This window comes from Lagopus leucura, unplaced genomic scaffold, assembly GCF_019238085.1.
Source record: "Lagopus leucura isolate 7727_CA_CO unplaced genomic scaffold, USGS_WTPT01 Super-Scaffold_73, whole genome shotgun sequence".
Taxonomy (NCBI): domain Eukaryota; kingdom Metazoa; phylum Chordata; class Aves; order Galliformes; family Phasianidae; genus Lagopus; species Lagopus leucura.
This window is the reverse complement of record NW_024962252.1, coordinates 68,415,694-68,431,631: the sequence shown is the minus strand read 5'-3', so window position 1 is coordinate 68,431,631 and position 15,938 is coordinate 68,415,694. Positions and strand designations below refer to the sequence as shown.

General features: G+C 36.3%; 1 protein-coding gene across 5 annotated transcripts in view; it reads left to right on the top strand.

Moving 5' to 3' along the window:
* The window catches only part of CEP170 (centrosomal protein 170), an 88,222-nt gene extending 73,144 nt beyond the window's left edge, over positions 1 to 15,078 (top strand). For 3 of the 5 annotated variants that reach the window (XM_042879818.1, XM_042879796.1, XM_042879828.1), the window contains 6 exons: positions 1,242 to 1,419; positions 2,788 to 2,955; positions 3,229 to 3,317; positions 9,336 to 9,429; positions 11,105 to 11,156; positions 12,743 to 15,078. In XM_042879818.1, coding sequence (XP_042735752.1) covers positions 1,242 to 1,419; positions 2,788 to 2,955; positions 3,229 to 3,317; positions 9,336 to 9,429; positions 11,105 to 11,156; positions 12,743 to 13,029 — 868 coding nt within the window. In that variant the 3' untranslated portion in view covers positions 13,030 to 15,078. The remainder of the gene's footprint in view (positions 1 to 1,241; positions 1,420 to 2,787; positions 2,956 to 3,228; positions 3,318 to 9,335; positions 9,430 to 11,104; positions 11,157 to 12,742) is intronic. The other 2 variants (XM_042879810.1, XM_042879804.1) reach the window with 2 other exon arrangements.
* Positions 15,079 to 15,938: the final 860 nt, after the last annotated feature.

Below are 15,938 nucleotides of genomic sequence, written 5' to 3'. Positions count from 1 at the left end.
AGTTAAGATTTATTTATTTCTAGTTGAATTTGCATCCACTCTACTAAAATAGGTCGCTTTTAAGTGTGGAAGTGAATGGGTGACCAGGGTAATTGGTGCATTATGGGAGAATGCGTACAAGTCCGTCAACTGAAGACAAGTGGAATAGTTCACTAATTTTGTTAGCTTCCTTCACTTCTGCGGTTGCATTATTATTATTTTTATTTATTTTTATTCCTTATTTATGCTTGCCAGTCATCGGTTATACGTTTAACAATGTCTTTGCGAAAGATTTGAGAGGGCAGGAGAGAGAGGGTTGATTTTTGTTAAGATCAATTGAATGACTGATCAGATTAGGGAGGTTTTAACTTAAAAGTTGAGACTATATGACAAGCGTTTTGTTTCTCCCATGTTACCATCGTGTTCTTTAAACTGGTCTTCAAAGAATGATCCAGCTTACACTTTTCACAGACTCTGCAATTAACAAATGTTAATAAACTTGGAAAATATATTTTAAAAAATGTCTTTTGGAGCCTCCTGGGGAAAGAGAGATGCAAGAAAGGCTAGGGAAGCTCCATATGATTCCATTCTGCTGAGCAAAATGCAGAGCAGAGCTGTGTTGTGATGTGGTAGAAAGACAAAGGCAGTGCAGAGAGAGACAGCAGTAGTTCAGAGCTCTTCAGATAGCAATTAGTCAAAAGAATTTTCAGCTGAGGAGTTGAATGTATTTCTATAATGCCATCATACATTAGTTTTTCCAAATGGCAAGCATTTCTTGTTTGAATTCGGGGATTTGAGGTATTGATCATGAATTTTAAACACGTAAGCAGTTCAATCTGAGCAAGCTGCAAGGCTGCTTTATAATAAGAGGTCTTGCAGAAGTTCTCTGCAAGTAGATAAGCTGAAATACAAATCAAAGGTGTCTTCATGGGACATCTGTGCAGTATTTTCACAGTATTTCCAGTGTATCCTACATTGAACTTGATTGTGTTGCACACTTCTGCCTGGGAATCCTAGGAAGAAAACAAGGATACTCTCTTGAAATTTCTACCATCTTCTTCTATAGGGGCATATTATTAAGAGCTTCAGTTAAGAATTTCCTGTTGTTTTTCTATGCGTACACTTTCTGTTCTGAAAAGCATACTCCTCCTCATAACTCAGCTACCATCAAAAACTGGAACACCATCTGAAAGGCTGCAGGCTGGGCTCTACTGCTCTGTTTGTATTTGTAGACAAGAGTGTAACGCTGTCTTTGTTACTAGGATCAGTCAAGATCTGGCTCTCATCGCACGGGAAATCAACGATGTAGCAGGAGAAATAGATTCAGTGACTTCATCAGGCACTGCCCCCAGTACCACAGTAAGCACTGCTGCCACCACCCCTGGCTCTGCCATAGACACTAGAGAAGAGGTAGGAGATCTTCATGGAGAAATGCATAAGGTTCTTTCTTTTCTTTATTTCTTTTGCTTTTAGCATTTTGCATAGCCTTTTTTAGTTATTTCCACCCAACCTGTATGCATAATCTCTACCTTCATTTTTAATTTAAAGTTCTTTTATGTTCTGATAAACTTCCCAGAAATGGTAAAAAAAAAAAAAAAAAAAAAAATACCACACAAATGCATACTGTCTGTCTGTCTCTTTTTTTCCACAAAGCATAGGACAGGATGATTATTTGTTTCCTTCTTGTCCTTAGCCTTAGATACTGTTGGGTAGTATCTAAGTGCATTGAAAAGTACTAGTGACATATGCAGGAATATATACTCTTTTCACAGGTAATATTGAGGTTTCTTTTTCTGGAAACTGAAATGCTTAGGCACCATCAGCTAACAATAACTTCACATTTTCTTTCCTAATAATGTCGTAAAAACTGCCTTAAAAGAAGTTTGTATTGTGCTTGTATTAATTCTTATTTTCTTTGACTATATCCGGTGTGCTTGAATATATTGACTAACTTCTTTTAGTAACCATCACAGTTCTAATGCTGGTATACATGTTAATCTGAACTTAAATCATCACTGTCTTCCATATTACAATTCACCCTAATGTTTACTGCATTTTAAAATTCATATTAGTCCTTTCAAAATGTGTTTATTCATTTTTTGTGTACGTAAAGTTTGGTTAATAATTACTTGACCATGTTTAGTATAATACTGTCTTTTTCTGTGGAAAAAAAGATATAAACAGTGACAAGAAACTTGTGAGTTGTGTACTCAGAAAAAAATACAACTACATTCACACAGCCTTTATCTTTAATTCTTATAGCTTGATAGCTAAACTTCAGCAATAGTGCTCATTTTCTCAGGTGTAGTCAGATTGCTGTGATTTTTATACTACAATTTATTTTCTTTAAAAAATGCTGTGCAGTTGTACATGCTACTGCAGGTGGCAGTCTTTCCTTTAAGTAGGCATAGGTGTTTCTGTAACTCTGTGACTGATTGGGAAAAATCTCAATTTGATTGCACTGTACCTAATCTCACACATATATGTTCCTTTAATTAAAGGAATAAATTTCCAGTGCCAATTTGTAGGTAATTAGCCATGTTACTTGTATGTAAGCGAAATTTCTATGGGATGACCTTATTTCCATTGCCCTGTAGATGCATCTGCTGTTTGGAAAAAAAAAATAAATAAATAAATAAAAGACATTTAAACAAAGTATTGCTATATTTGAATGTGGCATCACACTATACTATGGAAGTCAACAGAGTGACTTTTATTTGATAAGCTTCTTCAAAGCTGCCTGAAAAGGAGAAAAGATTACACATATCCAGTTGGTTTAATAAACTGCATTTTTCTTTTACTCTCCAGTTGGTTGACCGAGTATTTGATGAAAGTCTCAATTTTAGAAAAATCCCTCCACTAGTGCACACCAAACCACCAGAGGGGAACGGTCAGCCTAATGATGCCAGACCTCAGCTGCCAGATGCCATGGATCCCCCAACAATTACCCGAAGAAGGACTTGGAGCAGAGATGAAGTAAGTACAAAAGAAATTTCTCTGTGGCAGTGGTTATGTTTCAGGTCTTCATAATCATCTCTCTGCTTAGCATTCTACACTATCCTTTCATTCCTACCTGTACCAGGTAGCATAAATACTGGAAAAAATTATTTGTTACTTAATTTGCAAAATGTTTTAGTATGATCGTTTGTGTAGAATACTAATTAGAACACAAGTAATATTTTTTAAGGTTAAAAAAATGGGAAATGTATGGAATTGTTTATGTTTAATTCTATTTAAAACTTATTCCAGGTTATGGGGGATAGTTTGCTGTTGTCCTCAGTCTTCCAGTTTTCTCGCAAAATAAGACAATCCATAGACAAAACAGCTGGCAAAATCAGGTGGGTTTTCTTTTTAAAGTTATTGTTATTTTGGAAAATATTCTGCTCACATTGACATTCATGCTAGTAGGAGATGTATGTAATTCAAATAGAGCAAATGCATTTAGTAGCAGCTTGTGTTTTGAAAAAACAACATCGGTTATGGTGAGTTTATATTTATTTTGGTTTTTTTTTACTATTAAGGAGATTTCAAATTAATTGTTTTTCTGTTATTATTTGTATGTGTTTCCTATTGTATGAAGATAAATATCAGCAAAATTTGCATGGACAGGATAATATTCAACATATTTCCAGCAGAAGAGCTGTTCCAAAGCATGGAAATGCTGTACAAAATCTGCATTACTTCTGCACAAACATCATAAAACTCCCTTAATTTAAAAATAAGGTTAAAACGTTGCTAAATTGTGTATTTGCCAAGCTGATGTAGAGATCAACCATTTTAGGAAGAAAAACAGTTGGAGAGAGAACGGTTTCATTAAATCCTTCTGAAAAAGAGACAATAACTAAAATAACAGATGATGACATCTGTTGTTTTTAATTACAAAGTCCTGCTTAGATAGCTAGATTCCTGGCACAAATGTCATAGTAGCTAACAGGAAGTCCAGACCTATCAAAAATGGTAACTTGTTTCTCTATCAACAGCTGCATTTAACTTCAGTAACATTTGGTGACCATTTTAGTTGACAAGAGGAAATGAAAATTCTAAATGCAAAGTTCAGTGTTGTTTAATTCACATGTCCTTCCTTCGTGTCTTATTGTAGCTAATAATTTAAATATAGTGTATATTAAAAAGAAAAGACACTTGGCTGAACTTAACGCCATGGGTTTTTTTTTAAGTGTGAGATCATAGTAGGTCTGTAATTGATCAGTTTGGCTAGGAAGTGCCATGTATTGAAATCTTGGATATTTGTAAGTCTGTTCTATTTTTACCAGTGGTTACCAGTAACATTTGTGGGCATGGTATTTCCACTATCTCAGTATGTGTTTCCAGACTGACATGCATCTTGCTCGTCTTTCCACGTTTCCCTTTTGAGGCTGCAGGATTATAATACTGGAAAACACTTCTTGGTTTTCTCAAGACATATAACTTTATGTATGATGTTATTTGTTTAGATATCTTTAAGGAAAGTACATAAATGTCTTTTACTCTGTCAATTTCATTTGTAAATGAATTTTTGAAACATAGGTTTAAAATATAGTTGCTCTCAGAAACTCTGTATCCTGGTTCTGTCCCCTCCCAGGTTCTCATGTAGCCCTAGTTCTCTCACTGACGGGATAGTGCAAGAAGCTGGTATTCTCCTGGTTTCAGCTGGCACAAAATTGATTTTCTTCATAGTTTCTGCTATGATGCTACATATTAGCTTTAGGAGAAAAACAATGGTGATAAGACATCAATGTTGTTGCTGAGCAGTGCTGTGCAGATTTAAGGCTGTTTCAGCTTCCCGTGTTGTCTTGCTAGTGACAGGACTGGGGGAGATGTGCACAAGAAGCAGGGAGGAGACGGAACCAGGACAGCTGACCAAACTGATACTCTGTACCATATGACAGCATGTGGAACAATGAAACAGAGGGTGGGTGGAGTTGGCTGAGGGGAGATGCCACTGCTTGGAGACTGGCTGGTCATTGATCAGCAGGCAGTGAGCAATTGTTGTGTATCTCTTGTTTTGTAAACATGTATATTATATATATATCATTGTCATTGCTATTATTTCTCTTTTCCTATTTTTGTCTTGGAAAATAGTTTTTAGCTCAACCTGAGATTTGATATTTAAAAAAATGTATAATATGTTCTACTTTTCCCCTCCATCCCCCCCCAGTTCTCTTCCTCATCGCACTGGGAGTGGGGAGTGATGGAATGGCTGTGTGGCTGAGCCGCCTGCCTGGATAAACCCAGAGCACTGTGTCAAATTAAGAATTTGACTTTAATGTGCAGAACTTAATATAAATTACATAGAAATTCACAACTTATTCAATACTAATCTACCTTTGAGTTCACTGTAGCATTTACTTGAATAGCTCATCTCAAAAAATGAGCAAATAAACTCTTGCAAAGAAGTAGCTTAGTGTGATCGTTATTTGGAATTTTTTCTAAAAGACATTAAACATACTGTAAATAGAAGCATTACAAAAATATTACATAAATTTTTGTCTTCAGTGTAATTGTTTGGGAAAATTCAGTGACAACCATGAGGAGCCCTGCTTACCAGTATATTTTTTTTTCCTTTTAAAGCTGCATCACAGGAACAAGAATCTTACTTATTGATTGACTTTTTTATGGTAGGCTTGTGGGATGATATGTATCTTAAAATGCTGTAAAAGCAGTAGATAATAGATGCTCTACTCTTTTTTGTAGATTTTTCTTGATGCTTAGAAGTTCTATAAATATTTTGCCAGCACAGTTGTAGTTTATTTAACACAAAAATCTGAGAGTACCGTATAACGAACTTAAACAAATCTACATATGCAAATGCATTCTGAGAAACAGTAATATCTTATATTTTTTGCTAAACTTTCTGAGCTTAATGGCTATGTAATACTACATTGTAATTAATGCAATAAAGCTATGATTATTTACGAAAAGATACATATGAGGATATGGATAAACATTATGTGTACATTTAAAGAGAACAGCATTACGTGTTTCCGTAAAAATATGTTCATTGGAGAATTTCTTTAGCATATTCCTCAGATCTGTGATCAAGACTTCCTCTACCGGCTACTCAGAATGGATTTGAATAATATGACATTTTTCATAATGTCATTGGTGTTTCGAATTAGAAAAACACAATAGTTGTAGAATTGTTTTTTTAGTGAGCGTGTAAGGGAGCAGTGAGTTATGTACATCAAAACAAAGCTAAGATAAATTCTGTAGTAAGATCAGTAGACTGCTATGCTTCTATTTATTTCCCTGGAGCTAAGCTGTTTAACATTTCTGCCTGGAATAGATATGATGAGAATCAATCAGGATTTGTCAAGCTAACATTTGTGTACAATTCCAGAGTATTTGACCATGAAAGGAGATGAGGAAGTTTTAGAGATGCCAGTGTGCCTGACTGTGTTGTTGAAGTTCTCCCTCAAGTTGCTTTGTTCACCAATATAACCTCATCTCACAAGAGTAGAGACAGTATGGGACGGTTACAGCAATTACGGATTCCACCATATATACTGAAAAATGACATCCATCCTCTCTGACTCCAAATGGACAAATGAATGTTCTCTGTAAATGTGAACGCTTCTTTTTGTAATATTTTAGTTGCAGTAGCCAGTTTTACTGAAAATACCAGTTTTGCTTTGGCTAGAGTATTAAGAAGATAAATATTTTCAGTCTTGACAAGATGTGTCAGAAATTATAATGAGCAGAACTCAGTCATGAAAATAAATGTGCGTGAGGAAAAGAAGGGGAAATACATGTCTTTCTGCTTGACTGATTTCTTCCCCATTTCATTGGAGCTGCCATTCCTGTTTTCCAATTTGAATATAATGTTCTGACTTATGCGGAGTTCTGTCGGCACAGGGGCACCCTTTGTGCAGCCAGAGCTGCAGGCACCATGGCAGCTGAGGGAAGAGGCGTCGTGCTGCCACCAGCCTGCCCAGGCCCAGGGTTTCTGGCATCACCTGCTGCCTGGAGCTAGATGTCAGGGCTGCGAGCACTAAGGTTACAGGCTTAGGATTCACATTTGTGGTCTGAGAGCAGAGTGACCTCTCAGATAGCAACACATGCCGTCCCAGCTCTGTGTGGGATGTGCTTGTCAGTGTTCTGGTGGGCTGCCTTAGGCAAAAGGAAGATGAGAGAAAGGAGCTGGGGGACAGCTGCTCTTTCAAAGCTAGTTCTGTGGGACTGCACTCAATTTCTGTGAGCCTGCCTCTGCAGTAAGGAGATCAGATGAGGAGGTGAGGCTTTGGAAGAGGCTTGTTCTCCATCAGAGGGAGAGAGGAAAACGTTCTTCATGTGGCAAATTCGTGATGGACATAGCTGTCCTGTGTGAAGCCAGGAGAGTCCGTGCTGATGGTCTCTGATTCTGTGATCGCTCCTACTTTATATTAAGACATAGGATTGAGAGAAGCTTTTGGAGCATTATTCTTTGGCTAAATTCTCTCAAAACTGGTGAAGCTGTTTTTATTTTCTCCAGGTTCTAGTATACTGAGTTCAACTTGAAACAGATTCAAGTGCCCAATTCTTTCCTTTCACAAAGCCCCTTCTATAGATCTGTTTTTCTTCAGGATAAAGTCATAGCTTGGCTTGGCTAAGCTCCTTTTTATAATTCACTTTTATTCATTGCTGTGTTTAATCCGATTTGGTTTTACCCACTAGTATACACAAAATGACATTGTAATGGAAAATTGTGTGACATTCTTGCCGTGTGTCTTGCACCCAGTTCTTTGCTAATGAATTACTCTGGTGACTTCTCAGGAAGCACGTATGCAAGTTTTTTTTGCTTTTCTGCCTTTATATACCATATGAATTTGCAGGAATTTTTGGAGATTATGAAGTGATGTAAGTATGAATTTCAGTGACGAGACCTTCAGAGTTTTATCTGGACTGTATAAAGCAAATGCTGTACTATTGGCTTTCCTTACAGCAGTCATTTATAAAATATGTCCTTTGAGTGCGGTTAAAAGGAGGAGGAGCAAAGGAGACAGAGATGCTACTCATAAGAGATTAACAAGTGTTAAATGCAGAATTGGAGAAAATAAAGTAGGCTTCCTAAAATCATAGAAAAAACAAATTGACCAGTCTACTTTATAGTGGGAATAAAAACATTTTAAATAAATTTTAAGGATTTTTGCTTTTTTTTTTTTATTAAATAACTTCTGAAATGTAAAGTATTTAGATTGTTAGACAACTAATATCATCTCTGAAAGACAGGAAGGTTGAAAGCACTACGTGCATAAAGGCAAATAAATAAATATATGGAGAGTTTTAGACTTAATATGAACAAGGTAAATGGAAAAGCAAGCAATGTCACCCTAATTTCTATATTTTTCTACTCACGGTGTTTACTGCTAAATGAAGCATCTGAGATGCAAAGTATTGTGAATTTCCCCCTTAAAAAGTTATTTTCTCAGAGTCCTACTAATAGCAGTAATGCCTTTAAAGTGTGCTACTGTTACACTATGATGTTAAAATGGTTTTCTTGTTTGCTTAGCAGTCTGTTTGCTTAGCAGTTTTAGTACAGCTGTGTTTATTCTTGTAAGGCTAAAATACCATTAATGTTTGCTAGTCACATTTCCAACTGGAGTTAATACCTAATTATTGCAATTAAAGAAGAAATTGATTTAGAATATAAACTTCTAATAGTATTATTATGACATCACTTAAAATAAGGAAAAAAAAATACCCTTAAATTTCCACCAATTCTGTGTTTTCGGTAGTGTAATTATACACAATTTAAATGATTTTTATGATACTGCAATTTCACAAAAAAAATATTTATCACAGCAGGGAAGCAAGGCAGAAACAAGCAAGCAAAAATTTCCTCGGAATCTTATAATATGCTTTGGAATTTTACATACGCTGGAAGTGACTTCTTTAAATGTAATATGATGATACTCCATTGTATGAAAAAAATTATATCCTGTGGGATGTTTTTCCAAAAATGTTTTATTTGTCACCAAAATAATATAAAATACAAATACAGAAGCTGAATTCACAAGTATTAACCTCTCGTGTATTTTGCTGTTATTTCAAAATACAACATTAACAGGGAATTCTGCTATTAAATAGTTGGATTATGAAATAAATAAATCTTTGTGCTGAAGGAAAGAAGGAACTGTAACTTTTCAACACCATAAGCAAGTATTTAGCTACACAACTTGCATTTTATTGTAAATATGGATATTGCTGAACCTTTGTATGCTACTCAGAAGATTCAATCTTGGGTTTCTGCCTGTTTTCACTATTTTAGATTCCAGTTTTATTTAGTGCTCACTACATTGCTTTCTTGTAACTTGTGTCAAATCTTTATGTTTTAGTTTGTTTGCTTCTAAACATACTATCCTTGTATTTCCTTCTTTTAGAATATTATTTAAGGACAAAGACAGAAATTGGGATGAAATTGAAAACAAGTTACGAGCAGAAAGTGAAGTTCCTATTGTGAAAACATCAAGTATGGTATGAATAGTTATCTTTTCTGGGGTAGAATGAGCCTTTTTCTCATCTAATTTCTAAATAATAAGTAGAATAAAATGATATTTTCACTGATGATGCTAACATCTGTAAAAGGTTTCATTTTGACAGTATGTATTTCAATAAAGAGCTTAATCTTTTTAAATGATTACTAAGACTTGCTATCTTAGAACCTCTCCTAAGTAACTGTTCTGAGGGATTTCTCAGATAAAGAATAATGCAAAAGGATACAAACTATATACAGACTCCATTGGGCACTATTATTTAAAAGAAGGCAGTAACCATCAGTTTGATTGCTGGTTTCTTTCAAATAAAGTTGTTTTACAATTTTAATGCTACTTCATCTACTGTTTTCTCATATTTAAAGAAATATTTACATTTTAATATATGGATGTAAAACAAATTTATAGACATACTGTAATAAAAGCACTCTTCTAATCTGTGTAATATAAATATTGTTCTGAAGTAATAACTGTAGGGTATCATCTACAGGTAGAGTTCATGTAGCATTCTGGCTGTGCATAATTGAAGCTGCTTCATGACCAGGCAGTGTGGCAGTGTGAGGGAACAGAGCATGTGTTATTCCCAGTACATTTTGGCATTTGAGGCTTTTGTGAGGATTTGCTTTTTGCTTTTTTTTTTCTTTTCCTACAATGCATTAAAGCATCTCATGTTGTTTAGAATTGCTTGATCTATGCACTCATTTTCAAGTTTCTGCTTAGTTTTCAGAGTAATGTATCATTCCAATCCATACTAAAGCAATGTTTGGATTTTTTTTTTTTTAACCACAAAATCTTATGAGGGGTTACCAGAGGACAGCTGCAGTTGATGTTTGCTTTGACCTTGGTACATTTATTTCCAGCTCAAATGAGGAATCTGCTTTAAGATAATGGCTTTGTAAAATACAGTATAATCCATTCCTTTGCCACCCACAAAAATTCTCTGCTCTCCTCAGCAGTCAGATTAGCAGTATTCTCAGGCAGAATCTTTCAGCTGTAGGATTCACAGCTTATTCTGTTTTTTTATTCATGCTTATTCACTGCACCACATTTTAGATGATATTGTAGCCTTTCTGATCGCGTTGCTATGGCTGTGTCTGTGCTAGCAAGCAGCGCAGCTCAGAGGGCTCTCCAAGGCAAATGGGTGCTGAGGACCCAGTGCTGGCACAGTGCAGACTCTCACAGTGGCCCAGTGATTGAAGACAAAATCTCAGGGCAGTCATCTTGCTGACTGTTCTGACTCACATCTAAACACAGTTATGAATCAGCTTGTCTACCCCGTTAATATCGGGTTTATACTGTAACTTTCCTTTGTCAATTTGCTATCAGTTTGCCTCGTTTCTACACTGCTGTGATGTCTGTTGGTCAATGCTTGAGAAAAAGTAGCATAGGCAAATAAGTAAGGGGTAAAATGAGCCATTGTTGATTTGGGAAATTTGAACAGTCAAGAAGAACTCTTTATTTCCAAGAGGGCCATTCTAATCATTGAGACTCATGGTGCAAATGGCCTGGTCCCACGCACAGAAGGTGTTTTCAATGCCAGGAGGGGTAACACAAATATATCAGAATTTGGGGAGGAAACTTATTTAATACACAGCTTGAATGTCTTTTTCCTTAATGAAGCAAGTCCTTGAGCTTTGGAATATCTATTTCTTTCCTAGGAAATATCATCAATCTTACAGGAACTAAAACGAGTTGAGAAACAGCTCCAAGGTACAGATCCTTTTTTACTCCTCTCTGTCATTGCTGTCTGTTTCCAGTTTCTTTTATTTATACGTAGATAGCATGAAACAAGTACAAATGTCACATCTTATTAAAATGCATATCAGTTGCATACATTACACTATATAATTACCAGCACATCTGGTTAAGAAACATCACTGAATTAATTGTATTAAAACAGAATACTGATATATTTTTATGTGGGTGAGAAAAGGCTTAACTTAAAATGAAATAGTCCAGAGACTCCCAAAATAATTATTTGTGAAACTTCCTTAAAAGACACGTTTATGTGAGTAAATTTTGAAGAGTGGATGCAAGCAAATCCTCATGACATGACATTAATGCGTCAGTAATAACCTCATGTGTAGAACAGTTCAATATAAGGAATGCATTGGGGCCACAGTCTATAGGAAACCTTTTTTAAAAATTTTATCTGACACCATAAAATGAAAATTTAGGATTATTTCTTGACATCTTCCCTTCACATTACTGGATCTGTTCTCCATAATTGCAGAATCCACAGACTATGAAATAGAACGGTTTTTTTCTTTGTTTTTCATTTTTCAAAGACTTTAATCTGAAAAATGAACAACAAAAAAAAGGAAGTGTTATGTTGACAAAGTCTGCTGCTTAGACATATATTGCATTCATCAAAATCAATTTGAAAATTGAGAACATTTTAAAAAGGGGGCACTGATCTTTTCTTGCTGGAAACTGATGACAGGACACGCAGAAGTGGCACCAAGCTATTTCAGAGGAGGCTGGGCATTAGGAAAAATTTGTCTACTGTGAGAGTGGTACAACACTGGCACAAAATTCTTAGCAGTGTGGTTGATGACACATGCCTGCCAGTATTTGAGGGGCTGTCTTACTGGCCTGTGGTCCTACTCCAAGCCCAGGGCATCCATTACCAGTGTCAGCCTCAAAGCACAGTGATTTGAGGATCCTCACCCCTGGCAGCTCTAGTTTAAAGTCCTCCTGATTAAATTGGAAAGCTTGCTGCCAATGATGGTCTTCCCCTTGTCTGACAGATGAACCCTATTCTCCCCCAGAAGACCAGATGTCTCTAAATTAGTTCCATGACATAAGTAGCCAGAGGCCTGTTCACAACATCACTTTCTTAGCCATTTATTGATTTTCTTAATTCTGTTGGTCCTTTCCCTCCCCGTTCCCCTAAACTGGAGGATTGATGAGAAAACCGCCTGTGCTCCCGAGTTCTTCACTGCTGCTCCGAGCTCCTTGTAGTCCCTGTAGTGGATATTCTTCAGGTTGCTGACAGCTGTGTCCCTTGTGCCAATGTGAAACAGCAGCAGGAGGTAGTCTGTGGAACATACAAGGTCTGGCAGCCTCTCTGTCACATCCTTGATGTGGGCTCCTGGCAAACAGCAGACTTCTCTAGATAGCACGTCAGGGCAGTAAATGTGTGCCTTTGTGCCCTAGTGAGATTGTTTGTAGGCTTTTACTCTAGACGGAGGTGCTAATATGTGAAAAGAATAAGCATTTTTTATCAGTGCATGAAATAATATATTTTTTATGGTTTCTACCCCATCCCTTTCAATCTTCTCTTAATTGCTTAGCTATTAATGCTATGATTGACCCCGATGGCACCTTGGATGCTCTGAGCAACTTGGGATTTGCCGGCCCCATCGTGCCAGCTCAGCCGAAGCAGAAGGCCAGTCCTGTTTCCCAGAGCGCCCGTCCCCAGGTGCAGCCAAACTGCCAGCCCGAGGCGCGGGCTGCCCGCCCTGCTGCCGGCCCTGCTGCCGCTGAACTGGGGACTGCTGAATCTGAGCCAGATTTCAGCATACATTTCAATAGGTTTAACCCAGACGGCGAAGAGGAAGATGCCACTCTGCATGAATGACATCTCGCTGTTGGTAATAACACCCTTTGTGTGGAATGTCTAGAAATGGAAGGATTACAATCTCGGTTTTATAATTAAAAAAAAACAAAAAGGCTTGGTCGAACAGCAGTTGTTTTATTAAACCAGTTTTCTTTAACTGTGATTCTTTGCTTGTCACACAAATCCTTTTCAAATCATAAGGACGTGCATAGATACAAGTGTAGGAAAGCAGATTGTGGCAGATTTGCCCTTTGTGGTTGTGCGCTTTGCAAAGAAATTATTATATCAGCAGTTTTCCCTTAACAGATTAATTTCTTTTTAAAAGCCATGTGAGCAGTCTAACATTTAATGTTACTGAAACCCCAAAATCTCTTTGCCAAGCTACTCTATTTAATGGATCTCCTCCTCTAAAGTTTGTACAGAACTGTTGAACAGTTGCATTCGATTCTGATTTAGATGATTTATATAGGAAACGTTATCTTTGGCTACAGTGACACATTACTGCAAAAGGTAAGAAGGATTTCAGAAAGCATTCGTTCTTGTGTGCCGAGAATCTCAAACAGTTCTGTGTTTTGTATAACCTTGTTGCTGCGTAAATTGTCTTGGGGTTTACAAACTTCACGTATTATGTTTGCACTAAGATTTGCTGGGAGTGGTAGGTGAACATATCGATATCATTAAACAGCAAACGGTGTTTTGGTGTACTTAGAAAACTGATAATACCATACTTGTATTAACACTGCAGTGTTTTAATCCGCTTTCTGAAGGGATTATTTGACACTTTTTGATCTTCAAATGTCTTTTTGATGTTCATAAAAGTACAAGTATCTCATATCTCATTTCTGCCCAAACGTTAGTTGAAACTAAAAATCAGATTTAATCATACAGATACACGGGACATTTTAAAGCATATTCAGGCAAATGGGCTCTCATCAATTCAAATACAACATAAGCTTCTGAAAAAAAAAAAAAAAAAGACTATTCCTTGAGATAACGATGAGATGTAAAATTTCCTTTGGGGATTCGGACATAGAATTGTCATAATTTCCTTCATCAATACATGCACTCCCAAGCAAATGATTTTAATTTGCTTCTGTATATTTTCCTGTAGTCTTGCTAGTAAAACTGTCTCTGTCTTACATATTTAAAAGGATTCTGGAAGATGACTGCTAACGTAGACATTTTGCTTATACCACTGAAAAGCAAGTCTATTTAAAGTTTCCTATATAAGCCTATTTTCCTTATAAGTTGTCCCAGTAACTTAACATTTGGAAATAATAATAAAAATAAAGGTAAATTACTTTGTATTTCCAGAACACTGTAATTTGGAGGAATGTTATTTCTGTTAAATGTAACTAATAGACTGGAATTTTCCTATGTTTGCATCGGTCTCTATATATTAAGGTTGAAGATACAGTTTTGCAGCTTTTATGAAATGGTCTTTAATATTTCAGCAATAATCCTATATGACGTTTGTTTAAAAGAAAACTACTTTCTGTACACTTTTAAATTGTACAGGCTTTCAGAAGTCAGTAAAAGTTGGACCAGTTAATAAAAACGCAAAAACTTTTTTTGTAGAGATGTAAAAACAAAACCACTAATCTGTTGTATAATGGATTTCGTATTTTCTTTAAAAAAGAATTAAAAGCAAACAGCCTTCACGTATGACTCAATATGCTCTACTCCAGCTAACTGTGGAAGCCTGAACTAAGCTAGTTTACAGAGGCTACAAGAAAAGTTTTAGAAGGTGCAGAAGGGCAAAAACAAATAGAAACTAGAGCTAGGTATTGAAACAGAGTGTACCAAACCATCACCATAATTCCTTCTTTTGTTTAATGCTTGGGAACATAATTTTTCTGCAGACTCAAGTGGGAAGTAGGAGATGGCAAGGATGGCTTGGAGGTGCAGGCTCTTCATGCAGGATTCTGTTTGTGTTCTTTCAGGCGTTTATACCTTTCTGTTCTGTAATAAGCATTTTGCATTACTATGTTCTTATTTTATATGAACATGTTCTCCTTATTTATTTTTGTTACATTTATTATGTATGTTATTTTGTTATATGCATTTACAACTCCATTTTTAAATAAATAAAGTGTTTCTGGAACTTTAAAAATGTGTAAATACGTAATTCGGAGATGAGAAGTTCACACGGTCTTCTGCATTCTGTTCTACCTTTACTGAAATAGGAAATGACATTTTTCATGAACATCTCTTCTTCTGGAAAGGTTGTGTTATTGCCACTTCTGCTTCGTTTAATCTGTGCTGACAGTGCTGGCTTATTTTCCTCTATTTGGGTTCATTTCCACATTTGAATTCATAGTTGTATGCAAAACTAGTAATGAAAATAATCCTGAGTTTTAGTCACCAAATAGTGATCGTTTCCCCTGTGTGGAATGGAAATAAGTGAGTTTTAATGTATCTGCCAGGTGCAGTATTTGATGTTTTCCAAACTGCTTTCCCATTGCTTCAGATGTTGGAAAACTTTATCGCACATTCTGATTTGGCTTCAGATTGATGCCTTTTTTTTTCCCCCTCTTCTCCCAGCTTGGACTTTTTATGAACTTTTCTTCAGACTGCTGCATTTTCTTTTCTGTAGTTAACTTTGTGCAAGAACAAAACTAAGAGATTAGTGTTAAGTTCCCAGAATTCATTGCCAGCTTGCGCATTTCAGAGTTATTGAGCTTTGCTTTGACTTGGCAGTGGGGAACTGTGATCTTCTGCTTATCTCTTGCTCCTTTTAGCCCTCAGTTCGATGTCACCAAGCCTGTTCTGGTGACACACAAGTAGCACTCAATAGCACTCAGTTGTATGGGAGTAGGAGAGTTTTACTGATGTTGACGGATGCTCAGTTGGTTTAGTGAGACTTTAGCAACTGAGAAAGTCTTTCCAGATGCTCATGATTTTTTCATATTCCTCCACTTCATCTGCTG